We start from the raw sequence: 19,997 nt of genomic DNA, 5'->3' as shown, positions 1-19,997 counted from the left end.
CTAATATGCACCCCATTTGTTGGAACTAAAAAGCCGAAAAGAGCTCGGTAGAGTTTGTTAGCCCATTTACAGACCCTTAATACGGGATGAGAAGGATTCAATGTATACTTCGCAATACCTCGAAGCTTATTTTAGAACATGTACGGCACGATGATACTTGACCCCTCAGATATGGATTTCATACACACATGCTTTAACTATCCCACTAGGTCATACATTTCCCACCTCCTCCTCTCCTCCCTACTCCCAATTATAATAAGGTATTTCATGGTAACATATGTATTTTTCTGCTTGAATTGTTTAGAAAGTGGCAGTTATTGTTGACTGTCAAAGTCGAAAAATATCATGATTCACAATGCCTTGTACTAAACCCAATGCACGTGCCTGCTGCTCATGCACCCACTCCCCCGTGCGTACGCATCCCCTCAGGTTGCGTAGGGGACGCTCCGACGTCTCCTGCGCATGGAGATGTGTATTTACGGCGGAGTTCGTGAGCGTCTAGCGAGCTACTCGATCGCAACATATTTAACCAACATAGTGTGTTTTATAGATAATATTCCCCTTAACAATGTCAGCAAGTATGTTTAGTGTAAACGGTTCGTGGACAGAGGGATTCCTCTTTGCATGATAGGAAGGGTCAGATAAAGGTTGAACGGTGGTGTCTAGTATCAAGCTGTAGAGTATTTTAATAGTAACATTTCGGTGTTGGTTAGGAAGTGTTAAGCACACCAGTGCTAATAGGAGTATACCGGTGTATGAACAGAGAGGGATGCGAAGCAAACGGACTCACAGACAGTATAACATGACATACACAGGAGGTGATGGAATAACTAATAAACACAAAGTGAACGGAGAAGCCCAAAGGCTCAGGAACTGGGTGTCTCCCTAGTGTCAGGAATGCTCAGATGGAATAGAGCGGACAATGAAGCAAGATGTAGTGATTTAACATGTGGAGCACCCGAAATGATGTTGCTAAGAGCAACAGAAAAAACCCCAAAGGGTTACCAACGGGTGTGGGAATAAACTCCTTGGTCAGAGATAGAAATATAGACACAAGGAGAGTATCCACAATCCTAACCCCCACTTGCAGGGCACAGGTTCAGCTTACTGCCACTAAACTGACACCTGGACGCCCTGCACAGTGAGGGAGGATTAAGCAAGCAGGGGTTCTTTTGCTATTCTGTGAACCCAGCAGGTTAAACAACTGACTCCAGTCTTACTGCTAGGTCCGGATTGGCAGAATGAAGTACCGAATCCCAAGGCCTATTTGCAGTAAGCAACAAGTAAATACAAAGTCACACAGTACTAGCTAACTCTCTGGAACTGACTAACAAACAAAGATTCAGCAGCATTTGCCTAGCCTGGGAGGATGGTTTATATAGCAGGTGCTGTCCACGCCCCACTCAGACCTCACAGACTGTGAGCACAAAACCAGCGCCGGATTCCCTGCCGTGCACAGAGCCTGTAACCACTGCACAGTAAAAACCCGGACCGGAGTATCAGCTCCGCTCAGGTTACCTCGCTAACACTTGCCTCCCGGTTGCCATGGCGACGTGGCAGCACAGAGCAGGAGATCCTAACAGGAAGAGATCGCTCGCTCCTGCGCATAGTTATGTACAAAAGTAGTTTATGGACATTAATTGTATTTTGCTGTTTATTACACATGCGGGGGGAATCCAGAGGATACCACCCACTACAGCAGTTGTGGAGAGACACAGCCCACCTGTTCGAACCCACCTATGACCTTTTGTTATAAAGCAGAGACACATTCCTGTATCCAATGAACAATGAGATTATAGGGACCATTGAATTGTAACTGTATGCTGTGTATATAAAGACCACTATTGCTGGACCAGCACTCACTCTCTGCAAGGATTTCACATTGAAGGCTGGATGCTGGATCCAGGATGCGCTTGCGAATCCTTCCCACGTGTGTAAGTTCTCTGTAGCCATTTTGTTCGCCATTGCTCATGTTAGTCTCTGTTATTGTGTTAGATTTTGATGTTAGTTTGTAGTGTATGATATGTATTGTTTAAACTTTTATTAGAATCTATCCACAGTGGCCTTAGAACCATATGGTTTTCAAATACAAATCAGTGCTGTGTTGTCACTTTCCTGCCAGGGCTTTCAAAGTGGTTTAACCTGTTTAAGCATTGTTAAGGTGTATAAGCACTGTTAAGGTGTATGCACTGGTGATACTTTGTATCACCAGCGCTACTTAAAGTTTAAAGGTATAGTGCTTTGCTGCTAAGGTTTAAAGTATAAGCATATCCTTACACTGTTTCATTACTTAAGGCTTACTGTATATCATTCTGTGAGCGTCTGTGCCGCTCGTGTCTCGCGCCCACGGCCTAGCGTCTGCTACGCTAAGCGCGTACCCTTACGGTACTCACTGCGCCAATTGCGTACTTAGTCCATAATAAGTATATAGCTTACGTTTAAAGGTAATATTTGACATTGTCATTAGTTAAATTGCCGGCATGCAGTACGGTACGTTAGATTGCCGGCATGCAGTATGGTTAGTTAGATTGCCGGCATGCAGTATGGTTAGTTAGATTGCCTGCATGCAGTATGGTTAGTGAGATTGCTGGCATGCAGTATGGTTAGTTAGATTGCCTGCATGCAGTATGGTTAGTGAGATTGCCGGCATGCAGTACGGTACGTTAGATTGCCGGCATGCAGTATGGTTAGTTAGATTGCCGGCATGCAGTATGGTTAGTGAGATTGCCGGCATGCAGTAGGGTACGTTAGATTGCCGGCATGCAGTATGGTTAGTTAGATTGCCGGCATGCAGTATGGTTAGTGAAATTGCCGGCATGCAGTACGGTACGTTAGATTGACGGCATGCAGTATGGTTAGTTAGATTCCCTGCATGCAGTATGGTTAGTGAGATTGCCGGCATGCAGTATGGTTAGATAGATTGCCTGCATGCAGTATGGTTAGTGAGATTGCTGGCATGCAGTACGGTACGTTAGATTGTCGGCATGCAGTATGGTTAGTTAGATTGCCGGCATGCAGTATGGTTAGTGAGATTGCCGGCATGCAGTAGGGTTCGTTAGATTGCCGGCATGCAATAGGGTTAGTTAGATTGCCGGCATGCAGTATGGTTAGTTAGATTGCCGACACAGTATAATTAGTGAGATTGCCGGCATGCAGTACGGTTAGTGAGATTGCCTGCATATGATAGTGATAAAGAAAAAGAGACATTTACTTTGTTGAATTCCCCTGGTGGCTTCTCCTTGCTCTTTAGCTAAACGTAGTCTTCTGCTTATTCCTTCTCCTCTTCCAGGCCTACAAGGATGATATTTCATGTATCCGCACACAGTTATGGAAGCCCTCCATGTATAACGTCCTCATGTGCCGCCTTCAGGTGTATCATGCTCTACTGACACACTTGTTCTTTTAAAAGAGAGACTGGGATTGTGGGCTTATACGGGGAATGGTGGCGCCCTATGCACAGGTACTGGGCTATGTCCGGGTTTGTGTGTAAAGTACTCATAATTTAGAAAGCCCTGACACCAGCTAAAAGTAAGTCAGTTAAGAAAGGTCAAAATAGTTGTGTTCTAAATAAAAGATGAGAGTTGATAGATCTGATCTTAGAGTTTCCTATACAGACTCTGGACAGGATGTATTAAAATACATTGCTGCCCCTCGCCAACCCACTGCAGCAATGCTAATCGCATATGTACTAGCATATACGATTAACATCACAATGCAATGACAGAGGCCCCCGTGATACCTGTGAGAAGGCATGCCGGGGGTCTCCATCATCTCCCAGGGGTCTCTGTCACCTCCCAGACCCAAAAAGGTGATGACAGCAGTCAGTCCCAGGCTCCCCCTCCCTGCAGCCGAAAGGACCTCCAGCTGTATTACTGGGGGAAGAGGAGTTTAGGTTCCGGGACCATGGTCTTGCCTGCACACATGTATGTCAGGAGGGTCGACGTGAGCGGTGTGGGGTGGCACAGAGTGGTGATGGTGGCCCATAATTGCCTACTTTTAAAAACTAAAATCAGGGAGATTACAGTAGCATGTGCCGTGCAAAGCGCGGTGTGCCGCCATGGGGGCGTGTCAAACTCTACCCAAAGGGCGTTTCTAGTTCCACAAATAGGCGTGCCTATGCTTAAATGCTTGTTGTTGCAAGATATTTCTATATAACATTAGTAACAATATATTTTGGGAAGTTTTGCAAGTATTGATACTAACATTACTGCCTGAAATACAGGGTTTCTTATTTGCAATATGTTTTCGCTGTGATATTTATTTTCTTCTCACTCAGCACAATATGCATGGTAAATGTGATCCTTCTAGCACAATAAAAGACAAATTCCTGACATTATTGAACAAACATCACCTCCAAGGGGGACTAGAAAAGGAGAAATTTGACTATGTGAACATCGACAATCCTGTCACCCCCACCATATACATATTACCTAAGGTCCACAAAAGTTTAGTGAATCCACCAGGCAGGCCGATTATAGCCGGAGTTGGTAGTCTCACATCCAATCTATCATCTTTAGTGGACTCCATTCTGCAACCTCTTGTCATCTCTAACCCCTCCTATATAAAAGACACCGGTGATGCCATTAACAAGCTACAGGATATTTGCTGGCAAGAAGGGATGTGCATGGCCTCTGCGGATGTCACATCTCTCTATACCTGTATTAAACATGAACAAGGTTTGGAAGCAACATCATGGTTTTTGGAGAAAACGGACCTCAAACAAGAAAGAAAGGATTTTGTCTTAGAAGCCATCGAATTTATTTTAAAAAATAATTACTTCTTCTTTAATGGAGAGTTCTATCTGCAAAGAAATGGCACAGCCATGGGCACTAAATTTGCCCCAAGCTATGCCAACCTGTTCATGAGCTACTGGGAGAACAACACCATATACGGTGGCATAGCTTGGGGCAGGTCCCTCTCACATTGGTACAGGTATATTGATGACGTACTTTTATTCTGGACTAGTACTGAGGAGGACTTACGAGAGTTTTTTGAACAACTAAATGAGAACAACAAGAATTTGAAGTTTACCCTCACCAGCAGTCAAGAGAAAATCAACTTTCTCGATCTTACCATCTACCAGGAAGATAACAAACTGAACACAATGACGTACCATAAGCCTACTGATGTAAACACATACATCCCTAGAGACAGCCAACACCACAACATATGGCTGAAAGGAGTCCCCAAAAGCCAATTCATGAGAGTACGAAGAAACTGTACGGAAAACCAAGTCTTCAAACAACAAACACTAGAAATGAGAAAAAACTTAATTGATAAAGGATACGATAAAGAAGACCTGGATAAAGCTATTATGGCGGTAGAATCAATCGACCGCACAACTCTTCTACAGCGGAACACAAAAGAGAGAGAAGACTCATCCTATGACCAATTAAAATGGGCATTTATAACGCAATACGATGCCCAACACAAACAAGTTGAAAAGATTATCACAAAAAATTGGTACCTCCTTACGAAAGATCCCATTTTAAAAACAATTATACCTAATAAACCGAAATTTATATACAGAAAATCCAGAAACCTCAAGAACCAACTTGTCAGAAGCGCACTACCTATACAGACCCGTAACCTTACAAGGACTAAGGGGTTCCACAGATGTGGACTATGCATTGGAATCAGAAATATAAAAGATCCAACAAGTAAACACTGTGAGATAACCATTAATGATACACGTTTTAGAATCAAAGACTTTATAACATGTAACACTGCCAACGTCATTTATATGATAGAATGCACATGTGGCCTAAATTACATCGGAAGGACCACTAGACCGTTGAAGACAAGAATAGGAGAACATTTGCGTAATGTGAAAAAAGGAGTGGAAACCCATCATCTTTCTAATCACTTCAAGAATAAACACGATTGTTCTACGAAACATATAACTAAATTCGTTGGACTAAAGCATGTCAAGTCAACATGGAGAGACAAGAACATCGAAAAGAATTTAGCTATTCTTGAAATGAAAACAATATTCTCATTGAATACTCTTACTCCAAATGGTTTAAACCATGACTTCGAGTTGAAATGGTTTCTGTAAATGAACCCCCTTTTTTATGCACCTCCTTCCAAGCACTTTCACTTGGCTAAAAGTCATCCACATAATTCACACTATAACGTCTAACTGTTGTATATTTTGCTGGAATGACTCAACGTATGTTTCCTTTACAGACACAATATAATATGTCATATCATTCTCCATTTAGACATAGAAGCAAAATGTGACCTATCATAACCCTTGTATATAAATATAAAAATAAAAATCCAGACCGCCTCACCGGTTTTTTACTAGCCATTGAGCTAAGTTTACAGTTTTAGAAAGAGAATTGAGCAATTATTAGAGATATATTATTATTCTTAGTTATTTTTAGCCATTTTAATTTTATTATTAGCTATCTAAACCAGTTAGATTTAAGTTTTATGGTTTTTTTCTTTTTAGATACTTATTCCAACCACTATCCTTAGAATATCGTCACTTCCGGTAATTGGGATTCTGCATTGATTGCATAGATAGAACTACGTTTCCCAGGACACCCGTTTCCGGATGTTATGACCTTTCATCCCAACAACAAGTAAACTACATCACCCAGAATGCCTCCGTTTCCGGTGACGACTAACTACATATAAACAAGAAAGAATATAAGAGAGAGACTATTCAAGCACTGCTAGTGTATGAGAGATACCTAAGAAACCAGCGGAGACCTTAAAAAACATGTGACTAAAGTATAAATATCGCGGCCCGTGTACTTCCGGTCGCGGCCCGTGCACTTCCGGTTGCGGCCCGCGTGCTTCCGGTCGCGGACCACGTACTTCCGGTTAGGTTTGCGGAACAGGAAGCGCATCCTTTAGTGATCATACACATTGCTATATAAAGCCCTGAGATGGGCCTTTCCCCTCATGCCTTGAAAAAGGGTCCCCAGAGACCCGAAACGCGTTGGCCAAGAGGGGACACTATACTGGTGGATTTGGGTGCGGCACTCTGAAGGAAGGTAGGAAACCAACGTTTTACATATATTTATATTTATTGGGATTCAGAGTTGGCCACTGTTGGTCCCAAGAGGTTCCTACTTCACTCAGAGCTTTCCACACCCCCATGCAATATAGTTCTCTATGTTGTTAAATTTACATTTTGTTATATATTTTTGTACCGAATAAACACATATTTTTTATGAATATGGTCGAAATGATGTCCAAAGAAACCGCTATGGGAGGATCTGAACCATTTGAACTGTGAGTGCTAGATACGCTGCTACCTGTCTTATTTCCTTTGGTCCATCGTATATCCGTTGATATTGACCGGCTCGATTTGAGCCGTGACGGTGAAAAAGATACCCTTATAAGCTTATAAAGCACCTTTTCTGTGTAAGTCAGGTGTGTCTTTTGGGATAAGATCCCCTCCAACCTAAGGACATTTTTTGCTCACTGGTACTATTGCGAGTGGGTTTAACATTACCCCCCAACAATACTTTGTGAAATCATAACAGTACTACACATATTGTGTTTTGTATTATATTTTTCCACATATACCTGAGCGTTCAATCAAACCATCGCATCAGGGTGAGAGAACTTGTGTGCCTCGATCGCCGTCCAAAGAAACCGCTATATGAGGATCACAACAGCCCTAACTGTGAGTGCCAGGTATATAATCACCTGTCGACGTTTCTTATAGACAACTGCTTTCAAAATTCTCACCACATTGGCTCATATAGTTGGGGAAATATCAAGAAAGATACCGTTATAGGTTTTCTTACACCTTTGCTTGTTGTAAGTAAGGTGTGTTTTCATCAGCCCCTTATTATTTGTGGTACACATACCCTGGGTTGATCATTCACGTTATAAGTGAATAAATCCCTTACAGTATATCAAAAACATTACCATTTGTTTAAAAAAAAACCTTACTACACATTGTTTTCTTTTACATTTTTTTTTTTTTTCTCCACGCGTACTGGAGTATCCTGACTGGTTACTAGGAGCGGAATATCTTAGACCTCAACTATAAGCTAAGTAAACTTTTTTCTCGCTCCCTCCACCTTCACCACTTGAACGGTAGCGCCATCTAGTCCACACAACCACAGATTTTTCTATGGTAAATGTGATGCCTACTGTATGCAATCAATTCCAAATGCAAGTTGACCGCGTATGAATTCATCCCTAAACATATAAGTAAATGATTATTTTGGTGTTGTAGATGTTATTTTTATTGGGAACACTGGATTGTCTGCATCTTGTAGGCACAGCCTATATTTATTGGATGTGCTATTTTCCATTCCATTGCAGCATTAACCAAATCATTACCGATACCAGCTACTCTAATTAAACAAATGTGTTTAACTACAGAAAGATTATACTAACAACAATTCTTACACCACCACCAGCAGAGGCATGCTATGGGTCAGTGTACACCAGCACAGATAAGAGGAGTGTGTGATCAGGTACTGCTATCTCTCACTCTCTCTCTCTCTCAGGGGATACACAAGGGGGGTAATGAGAGCCGTCAGCAGTGATTCCTGAGCAGCTACAGCAACTCACTGTTCTTGCAAAGAAACTCCTTAGTGTCACCCCTGACAGAATCTGAAGAATCTGGGAGAATTGACCTATAAAGCAGGGGATCAGGAGATTTATGGCTGAAACGGGAGGCTCCCGCAGGATGCGGGAGGGTAGGCAACTATGACTCAGACTGTCAGTGAGTCCGGCAGGTGGTTTTCCTGCTGGGCTACCCGGCTCTTCGGTGGCGGTGTCAGGTACATACAGAAAAGCGCCAGCGCAGCGACATGCATAATGATGGCAATACAGCACAGACCACAGGGACTGGACAAAGTGATGGGGTAAAAGGAGGGGGGAGGGTTTAGGGAGGCTGTTAATTGTATTCCAACTTAAATTGAGCAGTTAGAGCATATACTTTAAAAAGCAATATTGGCTCTGTTCCTTGGGGACCTGCACAAGTGTCCCGATTGTCCCCCCCTGTCGCCGGACCTGATCACTATATATATGACAGCAAAGTGCAGCACAGAACTTGAGAAGCTCATATACCGCTTATTAAGTCTTTAAATGCACCATGGAAATGTGCCCCAGGTTTATGGCCAGTGCAGATTATTCATATAAATATGGCCACCTGTGTCTGTATACCACTATCAGCGACACGGCTGTGACCCTTCAATAACACGATTATAAGATGAACCATCTCTGTATGTCTTCTTAGCCACCTCTCTGTCATTGTCCAGAAATGCCCAATACATTCTCCTCAGATTTCTTAGACCATGTGTCTCCAGTGTGCCTCACTCACAGTTGGGGCCGTGACTCTTTGGGGCCAATTCAATTGTTGGTTGCCCCAGCAGCCACTAGATGGTGCCCAACAGAGCAATTCATTTGCTGCTTTGCATGCAGCCAGGGGGTACACTTTATACACTTTATATGTTAATGGACTGTGGAATGGCATACCTCCCAACATGACCCTCTCCAGGAAGGAGACAGAATGCTCTGCTCCTGGACTTCCCTCTTAATGTATGATTGCCATCACCTGTGCTGACACACCTTTCTTATCCATTAACCTGGTCAGCACAGGTGCCGGCAATCATAAATTAAGAGGTAAGTTCCGGAGCAGAGCATTCTGTCCCTCCTGGAGAGGGTCATGTTGGGAGGTATGGAATGAGGTTGTAGTTGGCATCCCAACAATTACAGTGCCGGTGGTCAGAAGACCGGTGCCGGAACCCAGACATCTGTCAGAATCCCGACATCGGAACGCCAACAGTCAAAATGCAGAATGTAAGTATGCTTGGGAGGTTAGGGTTAGGCACTAGGGGGAGGGCTAGGGTTAGGCTGCAGGAGAGAAGGTTAGGGTTAGGCAGTAGCGGAAGGCTTAGGGTCAGTCTACATGATGGGAGGGTTAAGGTGCATACACACGGTGCAATGTAACCTTGTGATTTTGACTATATAGTCAAAGGGGTACATTTACTAAGATTCGTATTTTCCAAAATCATGTCCAAGTTCAATCACGAATGACATCGACAGTGTAAAATTGCAACTTTTTGAATTGATTACGACTAATTTACTAAGCTGTCGTATTCGTATTTTTCGTTTCTTCCGATGTCGATGTCATTCGTGCTTTTCTGATGTAGATTGCGGCCGCGTTTGCTATTTCGCGGCCGCGTTGTTGGTTTTTTTTACGACTGCGTCACAAGTCTGTTACGGCAGTGATTTGGAAATTGCTGCCGCGTTTTTACTTTTACGTCACGCGGCCGTGATTGGTTGTATTCGTGAAGGAGGAGTGTCTGTGCATATTACTATAAAACCGCCCCAAACACTCCGCACCTCGTGGGTTTAGCTAGTGGAGAGGAGAGAGGAAGGTGTATTTGGAGTTGGTGAGTTTGGTGGAGTTTTTGGTGGATTTGGAGAGGAGTTTGGTGATTGTTGAGTGCTGTACTGTGTGTGTAAGTAGTCTTGTCATATTTGTAGTATTGTTTTTTCACAGTTTGTCAATTTTTTAGTCCTTGTTTTTTTTTTACAGTCTTTTGTCATTGTTTGTGAGTGAGTGAGTGAGTGAGTGAGCGTGGTGTGTAGTAGTAGGAGTAGTGGAGGAGTGTGTTTTGTGTTTTGATTTTTCAGTGTTTTTTGTTGTTTGTCATGTCCGACTCAGAGGTCAGTGTGGTGGCGGAGGTTAGTGAGGTGGAGGCTGGTAGTGAGGTGGAGGCTGGTAGTGAGGTGGAGGCTGGTAGTGAGGTGGAGGGGGGTAGTGAGAGGGAGGAGGTTAGTGAGGAGGAGGAGGAGGAGGAGGGGGTGCCTGTTGCTGTATTTTCCAGTGATAGTGATGGTGTTGTGGCTCCGCAGCCACGCACCACTACCAAGACTGGCAGGAATATAAAGTTCAGCTATGCTGAAAACATGGCTTTGGTGCGTGAGCTGATGAAGCACCATCGCCAATTGTTTGGTCAGGATGCTGGCAAGGTGTCCTCCCGCAGGAAGTCTGTCCTGTGGGGTCAAGTAATACTTGCTGTGAATAGTGAGGGTGTGGTGAGGCGGACTGAGGACACGTGCCGCAAGCGTTTTTATGATATTAAGCGGCGTGTCATGGCCAAGATGGCCAAAGAGGCCAAATCTGCACGTAAAACCGGAGGTGGCCCACCTTTCCGTGCAAGCTATCGGGACTGGGAGGAGCCTGTGCGGGCATTGATTCCTGCAGAAGTGGTGTCTGCTACTCATGTCCGGGATTCGGACCGACCCACGCAGGATGGTAAGTTTGATTTGGTATATTGTTTTAAAAATGTCCGCTAAATGTTGTAAATGTCATTTTTAAAGGGTAAAGGATGCATATATTGTTTCTCTATCGTCCTAGTGGATGCTGGGGTTCCTGAAAGGACCAAGGGGGAACAGCGGCTCCGCAGGAGACAGGACACAAAAAGTAAAGCTTTAGGATCAGGTGGTGTGCACTGGCTCCTCCCCCTATGACCCTCCTCCAAGCCTCAGTTAGATTTTTGTGCCCGGCCGAGAAGGGTGCAATCTAGGTGGCTCTCCTAAAGAGCTGCTTAGAAAAGTTTAGCTTAGGTTTTTTATTTTACAGTGAGTCCTGCTGGCAACAGGATCACTGCAACGAGGGACTTAGGGGAGAAGAAGTGAACTCACCTGCGTGCAGGATGGATTGGCTTCTTGGCTACTGGACATTAGCTCCAGAGGGACGATCACAGGTACAGCCTGGATGGTCACCGGAGCCTCGCCGCCGGCCCCCTTGCAGATGCTGAAACGAGAAGAGGTCCAGAATCGGCGGCAGAAGACTCCTCAGTCTTCTTAAGGTAGCGCACAGCACTGCAGCTGTGCGCCATTTTCCTCTCAGCACACTTCACACGGCAGTCACTGAGGGTGCAGGGCGCTGGGAGGGGGGCGCCCTGGGAGGCAAATGAAAACCTTTTTTGGCTAAAAATACCTCACATATAGCCTCCGGGGGCTATATGGAGATATTTAACCCCTGCCAGAATCCGTTAAGAGCGGGAGACGAGGCCGCCGAAAAAGGGGCGGGGCCTATCTCCTCAGCACACAGCGCCATTTTCCCTCACAGAAAGGCTGGAGGGAAGGCTCCCAGGCTCTCCCCTGCACTGTACTACAGAAACAGGGTTAAAACAGAGAGGGGGGGCACTAATTTGGCGTTAGAAATATATAAAAAAGATGCTATAAGGGAAAACACTTATATAAGGTTGTCCCTATATAATTATAGCGTTTTTGGTGTGTGCTGGCAAACTCTCCCTCTGTCTCTCCAAAGGGCTAGTAGGTCCTGTCCTCTATCAGAGCATTCCCTGTGTGTGTGCTGTGTGTCGGTACGTGTGTGTCGACATGTATGAGGACGATGTTGGTGAGGAGGCGGAGCAATTGCCTGTAATGGTGATGTCACTCTCTAGGGAGTCGACACCAGAATGGATGGCTTATTTAGGGAATTACGTGATAATGTCAACACGTGCCAAGGTCGGTTGACGACATGAGACGGCCGACAAACAATTAGTACCGGTCCAGACGTCTCAAAAACACCGTCAGGGGTTTTAAAACGCCCGTTTACTTTAGTCGGTCGACACAGACACAGACAGGGACACTGAATCCAGTGTCGACGGTGAATAAACAAACGTATTCCTTATTAGGGCCACACGTTAAGGGCAATGAAGGAGGTGTTACATATTTCTGATACTACAAGTACCACAAAAGAGGGTATTATGTGGGATGTGAAAAAACTACCGTAGTTTTTCCTGAATCAGAAAAATTAAATGAAGTGTGTGATGATGCGTGGGTTCCCCCCGATAGAAAATATGGGCGGTATACCCTTTCCCGCCAGAAGTTAGGGCGCGTTGGGAAACACCCCTTAGGGTGGATAAGGCGCTCACACGCTTATCAGAACAAGTGGCGGTACCGTCTATAGATAGGGCCGTCCTCAAGGAGCCAGCTGACAGGAGGCTGGAAAAATATCATAAAAAGTATATACACACATACTGGTGTTATACTGCGACCAGCGATCGCCTCAGCCTGGATGTGCAGAGCTGGGGTGGCTTGGTCGGATTCCCTGACTAAAAATATTGATACCCTTGACAGGGACAGTATTTTATTGACTATAGAGCATTTAAAGGATGTATTTCTATATATGCGAGATGCACAGAGGGATATTTGCACTCTGGCATCAAGAGTAAGTGCGATGTCCATATCTGCCAGAAGATGTTTATGGACACGACAGTGGTCAGGTGATGCAGATTCCAAACGGCACAAAGGTGTATTGCCGTATAAAGGAAGAGGAGTTATTTGGGGTCGGTCCATCGGACCTGGTGGCCACGGCAACTGCTGGAAAATCCACCGTTTTTACCCTAAGTCACATCTCTGCAGAAAAAGACACCGTCTTTTCAGCTTCAGTCCTTTCGTCCCTATAAGAGTCATATCTGCCCAGGGATAGAGGAAAGGGAAGAAGACTGCAGCAGGCAGCCCATTCCCAGGAACAGAAGCGTTCCACCGCTTCTGACAAGCTCTCAGCATGACGCTGAGACCGTACAGGACCCCTGGATCCTACAAGTAGTATCCCAGGGGTACAGTTTGGAATGTCGAGACGTTTCCCCTGCGCAGGCTCCTGAAGGCTGCTTTACCAAGGTCTCCCTCCGACAAGGAGGCAGTATGGGAAAAAATTCACGAGCTGTATTCCCAGCAGGTGATAATTAAAATTACCCCTCCTACAACAAGAAAAGGGGTATTATTCCACACTATATTGTGGTACTGAAGCCAGAAGGCTAGGTGAGACCTATTCTAAATCTAAAAAAATTTGAACACTTACAAAGGTTCAAATCAAGATGGAGTCACTCAGAGCAGTGATAACGAACCGGGAAGAAGGGGACTATCTGGTGTCCCGAGACATCAGGGATGCTTACCTCCATGTCCCAAATTTGCCCTTATCACTAAGGGTACCTCAGGTTCGTGGTATAAAACTGTCACTATCAGTTTCAGACGCTGCCGTTTGGATTGTCTACGGCACCCCGGGTCTTTACCAAGGTAATGGCCGAAATGATGGTTCTTCTTCGAAGAAAAGGCGTCTTAATTATCCCTTACTTGGACGATCTCCCGATAAAGGCAAAGTCCAGGGAACAGTTGGAGGTCGGAGTAGCACTATCTCGGATACTGTTACAACAGCAGGGGTGGATTCTAAAGATTCCAAAATCGCAGCTGATCCCGACAACAAGTCTCCTGTGCTTAGGGATGAGTCTGGACACAGTCCAGAAAAAGGTGTTTCTCCCGGAAGAGAAAGCCAGGGAGTTATCCGAGCTAGTCAGGAACCTCCTAAAATCAGTGCATCATTGCACAAGGGCCATGGTAAAAAAAAATGGTGACTTCCTTCGAAGCAATTCCAGTCGGCAGATTTCATGCAAGAACTTTTCAGTGGGATCTGCTGGACAAATGGTCCGGATCGCATCTTCAGATGCATCAGCGGATAACCCTATATCCAAGGACAAGGGTGTCTCTCCTGTGGTGGTTACAGAGTGCTCATCTTCTAGAGGGCCGCAGATTCGGCATTCAGTTTTGGATGTTGGTGACCACGGAGGCCAGCCCGAGAGGCTGGGGAGCAGTCACACAAGGAAAAAATTTCCAGGGAGTGTGATCAAGTCTGGAGATTTTTCTCCACATAAATATAGCTAAGGGTAAATTTATAATGCTCTAAGCTTAGCAAGACCTCTGCTTCAAGGTCAGCCGGTATTGATCCAGTGGGATAAAACATCACGGCAGTCGCCCACGTAAATAGACAGGGCGGCACAAGAAGCAGGAGGGCAGTGGCAAAAACTGCAAGGACTTTTCGCTGGGCGGAAAATCATGTGATAGCACTGTCAGCAGTGTTTCATTCCGGGAATGGAAACTGGGAAGCAGACTTCCTCAGTAGGCACGACCTCCACCCGGCAGAGTGGGAACTTCATGGGGAAGTTTTCCACATAATTGTAAACCGTTGGGAATTACCAAAGGTGGACATGATGGCGTCCCGTCTGAACAAAAAACGGGACAGGTATTGCGCCAGGTTAAGAGACCCTCAGGCAATAGCTGTGGACGTTTCTGGTAACACCGTGGGTGTACCAGTCGGTGTATGTGTTCCATCCTCTGCTTTTCATACCTAAGGTACTGAGAATTATAAGACGTAGAGGAGTAAGAACTATACTCATGGCTCCGGATTGGCCAAGAAGGACTTGGTACCCGGAACTTCAAGAGATGCTCACAGAGGACTTATGGCCTCTGCCGCTAAGAAGGGACTTGTTTCAGCAAGTACCATGTCTGTTCCAAGACTTACCGCAGCTGCGTTTGACGGCATGGCGGTGGAACGCCGGATCCTAAGGGAAAAGGCATTCAGGAAGAGGTCATTCCTACCCTGGTCAAAGCCAGAAAGGAGGTGACCGCACAACATTATCACCACATGTGGCGAAAATATGTTGCGTGGTGTGAGGCCAGGAAGGCCCCACGAAGAAATCTCAACTCGGTCGATTCCTGCATTTCTTGCAAACAGGAGTGTCTATGGGCCTCAAATTGGGGTCCATTAAGGTTCAAATTTCGGCCCTGTCGATTTTTCTTCCAGAAAGAATTGGCTTCAGTTTCCTGAAGTCCAGAAGTTTGTCAAGGGAGTATTGCATATACAACCCCCTTTTGTGCCTCCAGTGGCACTGTGGGATCTCAACGTAGTTCTGGGATTCCTCAAAACACATTGGTTTAAAACCAGTCAAATCTGTGGATTTGAAGCATCTCACATGAAAAGTGAACATGCTCTTGGACCTGGCCTGGATCAGGCGAGTGTCAAATTGGTGGTTTTTTTCTCAAAAAAGCCCATATCTGTTTGTCCATTCGGACAGGGCAGAGCTGCGGACTCGTCCCCAGTTCTCTCCCTAAGGTGGTGTCAGTGTTTCTCCTGAACCAGCTTATTGTGGTGTCTTGCGCCTACTAGGGACTTGGAGGACTCCAAGTTGCTAGATGTGGTCAGGGCCCTGAAAATATAGGTTCCAGGACGGCTGAAGTCAGGAGAACTGACTTGCTGTTATCCTGTATGCACCCAACAAATGGGTGCTCTTGCTTTTAAGCAGACTTTTGCTAGTTGGATGTGTAATACAATTCAGCTTGCACATTCTGTGGCAGGCCTGCCACAGCCAAAATATGTAAATGCCCATTCCACAAGGAAGGTGGGCTCATCTTGGGCGGCTGCCCGAGGGGTCTCGGCTTTACAACTTTGCCGAGCGGCTATTTAATCAGGGGCAAACACGTTTGTAAAATCCTACAAATTTGATACCCTGGCTAAGGAGGACCTGGAGTTCTCTCATTCGGTGCTGCAGAGTCATCCGCACTCTCCCGCCCGTTTGGGAGCTTTGGTATAATCCCCATGGTCCTTTCAGGAACCCCAGCATCCACTAGGACGATAGAGAAAATAAGAATTTACTTACCGATAATTCTATTTCTCGGAGTCCGTAGTGGATGCTGGGCGCCCATCCCAAGTGCGGATTATCTGCATTACTTGTACATAGTTGCAAAAATCGGGTTATTATTGTTGTGAGCCATCTTTTCAGAGGCTCCGCTGTTATCATACTGTTAACTGGGTTCAGATCACAGGTTGTACAGTGTGATTGGTGTGGCTGGTATGAGTCTTACCCGGGATTCATAAATCCTTCCTTATTGTGTACGCTCGTCCGGGCACAGTACCTAACTGAGGCTTGGAGGAGGGTCATAGGGGGAGGAGCCAGTGCACACCACCTGATCCTAAAGCTTTACTTTTTGTGCCCTGTCTCCTGCGGAGCCGCTGTTCCCCCTTGGTCCTTTCAGGAACCCCAGCATCCACTACGGACTCCGAGAAATAGAATTATCGGTAAGTAAATTCTTATTTTTTCACATATTGCAGGCCTATGCTCCCTTAAGGTGTGTTTGTGTTTAGAATGTGCTTTTTTCACCTTGCATAGGCTATTTCTTAAATTAAATATTGTTCAAAAACATGTGCACTGTTTTTTATAAATTTAAACTCAAAGATATTTTTTTTTGGCGTTAATGCTTGGACATGTGTGTTGTCTGCTTTTTAAAAAATGTTTTGTTTTGTTTTTTTCTTCTGAAAAGCGTTGCAATTTTTGCAACATTACATTTTTAAAACATTTGCAAGTAGTGAATCTCTGCAATATCTGAGGCATAATTCAAAAATGTAACATATTTATTGTGTGCCACATCATGTACATTTGTATATCCAACTCAAAATAATGAAGCTAGAAGCTCTTAAGCTGAAATTATTTGTTTAACCTAATAGATGGTTACAGTACAATAAGGCTTTGCAGTGGTTGTTTTTACACAAAGCATGGTAATAATGTTTGGTCCACTTTTTCTACAGTCACACAGACCAGCCGGCCAGACAGGCCTCAGACAAGTCAGGATGAGGCTGGGATTGCAGGTAAGTCTTCACTGTAGTCACATATTCTGAAAACACATAGAAGTACAAAATATTAATGTTTTTATTTTCACATAGGTTCTGCTTCTGGAAGCCGACCTCCTGTAAGGCGCCCATCACAGGGCTTGGGCCACTTACCCAGGAGGCCAAGTTCGACACGGCGTCTTGCCTCGGAATCTGCGGCTCCATCATCCCCACCCAGGCGACGACTTTCGGCAGTGTCACCCCAGCCACCACTGGCACTATTGGCGAGTTCTCAGAGTGATGAGCCCCGATCACCTCAGTTATCTGGTGAGTAAAAACAGAAATTAAACACATAAGCAATAATATACACAGTACAGTTAATATGTTGTTAGTTGGTTTGGAGATTACATGTTTTCCAGAACAAGCAATGTGTTGTTCCGTCTTCAATTTCTAAAGGTGAAAAAAAATTATTATATAAGGTCTTAGTGGATGTTCTCGACAACATCATTTTTTAAAAATTTCAGATTTTTTTTAAAATTGAGCCCACACACGTGCACATTTATTAAAAATATGAATACAATTAAATATAAAAAACAGTATCCACAACATTATAGTGTTCACACATCTCCCCTGTCCAGTATGTAGATGGCTTACTTGCTCGGCTCCTCTGGACTATCCAGGTAAGTAGTCTATATCGTGGTCAGGGGAGGGAATCTAACAGTGTAATGCTGTGGAGGGGAGTTAGTTAGGTGAGGATTATGCAAATCTGTCTATGTTTCCGCCTGTGTTGGTATATATGTTTTTTTACCTAAAAAACATTATAAGTTGATAAAATCAACTGTAAAAAGTGTAAAAATGGAGTATTATGAATGTAGTAATGTGTAGCATTAGCCTTGAAAAAAATATACAAATAAACATTGCATGTTGCCCACCCCATACAGAGCACAGCTTGATGGCTGACGTGGACCAGCAGGGCCAAGACCAACAGCCAACCATCACACTGCAACTTACACCTGTTGACCCAAGCCAGCCAATACAGTTGCAGGATATCCCCCAAGCATCCATCAGTCCACAACTGGCACAAGCTCCGCCCCCAAGCCAAATACCAGATGATTTTTGGGCCAGTTGGACAAGCCAACAGGCCCAAAGCAATGCCAGCCTGACCGCACATACACAACACCTTGCCAGTCTGCCCCATCATCTACCGCGTATTAGTCGCAACTCGGGCAGACTGATAGTACAAGTAGGGCGAATGGCTACCTCAATGGAGCAAATTAGGGCTGACAACAGCCAAATGCTTGCACATTTATCCCGCATCATAGATGAGCAACAGCGCCATCAGCAGGCTCTCGTTCAGCTCATTCAGCACAACCAAGTGGTGAATGAGTCGTTATCCAGGATTGTAGCCAGCCACACTGCTACCAACACTCAGCTGATTGCAAGCCTAAATAATTTGAGCAGCAATATTTCACTGATGGGAGCTCACCAAGTAACCTCCAGCTCGGGGACCACGACCCCTATCCAAACGCCAGTAACCTCCCCTGTTCGGCGTTCCTCAAGAGCACGTGCCAGTGAGCCAGCACCCAGCACACACAAGCGCAAAAAATAACAACAATGTTATTTGAAAAATAAAAATTTGAATTTGACAAACACACAACTTCCTGTGTCCGTCTCCAACATTGTCGAAGCTGCTCTGTATGTATGTATGTTTTTCATGGGTAATGACTGAAAATGTATTTTTAGCATAAACTAAGCACAATGTACACACCACTATAAACAACAAACAGTAAGTAACAAAACACACAATAGAAAGTAGCGCAAAGTGTTTAGTCAAGGACAATTACAGCCTAATAAAACTGACCTGAAAAATATCGCAGGATCACTTCTTGCCGTACCTGCCTCCCTACATTTGTACTCACACTGTCACCAGATGCTTCTAACTCCTCTGCTTGCTGACTGCTTTCTCCCTCATCATGTGCCAGATGTTGACTTAAACACAGATTATGGAGAAAACAGCAGCAGAACACAATTCTAGTCACCTTTGAGGGACTATACAACAAAAGGCCGGCAGATTTATCCAGACACCGAAACCGTGACTTCAGCACACCAAAACATCTTTCTATCACATTCCGCGTAGCCTTATGTGCATGATTGTAACTGTGTTCAGCAGGAGAATCAGGTTGGGACAATGGAGTAAGGAGCCAAGAGTAGCAGCCGTAACCCCCATCACCTGAAAAACATATATAGTCAACATTAGTACATATGTTAGATTATTCTTTCACCTCATCCAAACTCTAGTTTGTGGTTAAAATACATACACACAAAACATTTTAAACATACCCAACAGCCAGCCATCAGGCATTTGTCCGTCCTCAAATTTATCGAAGAGCGATGACTGACTGAGGATGAAGGAGTCATGGCAGCCACCAGGGTAACCTGCAACAACACTCATAATTTTTATGTTTGCATCACAGACCACCTGGACATTAGTTGATTGTGCCAGATGCCTATTAGTATATATATATTGGCGGCCCTTAGGTGATCTCAGCTGAACGTGTGTGCAATCTATGGCCCCCAGCACATTGGGCATGCCAGCAAGCTCATAGAAAGCTACCCT

General features: G+C 44.7%; 1 protein-coding gene across 1 annotated transcript in view; it reads left to right on the top strand.

Moving 5' to 3' along the window:
• LOC134928803 (uncharacterized) overlaps positions 1-19,021 on the top strand; it is a 35,310-nt gene extending 16,289 nt beyond the window's left edge. The window contains exons 2-4 of the mRNA XM_063924794.1: positions 17,360-17,419; positions 17,495-17,707; positions 18,322-19,021. Coding sequence (XP_063780864.1) covers positions 18,333-18,989 — 657 coding nt within the window. The 5' untranslated portion in view covers positions 17,360-17,419; positions 17,495-17,707; positions 18,322-18,332 and the 3' untranslated portion in view covers positions 18,990-19,021. The remainder of the gene's footprint in view (positions 1-17,359; positions 17,420-17,494; positions 17,708-18,321) is intronic.
• The last annotated feature ends 976 nt before the right edge of the window (positions 19,022-19,997 follow it).

This window comes from Pseudophryne corroboree, chromosome 5 (genome assembly GCF_028390025.1).
Source record: "Pseudophryne corroboree isolate aPseCor3 chromosome 5, aPseCor3.hap2, whole genome shotgun sequence".
NCBI lineage: Eukaryota > Metazoa > Chordata > Amphibia > Anura > Myobatrachidae > Pseudophryne > Pseudophryne corroboree.
The sequence above is the reverse complement of the archived record's forward strand: the minus strand, read 5'-3'. Positions and strand labels throughout refer to the sequence as shown.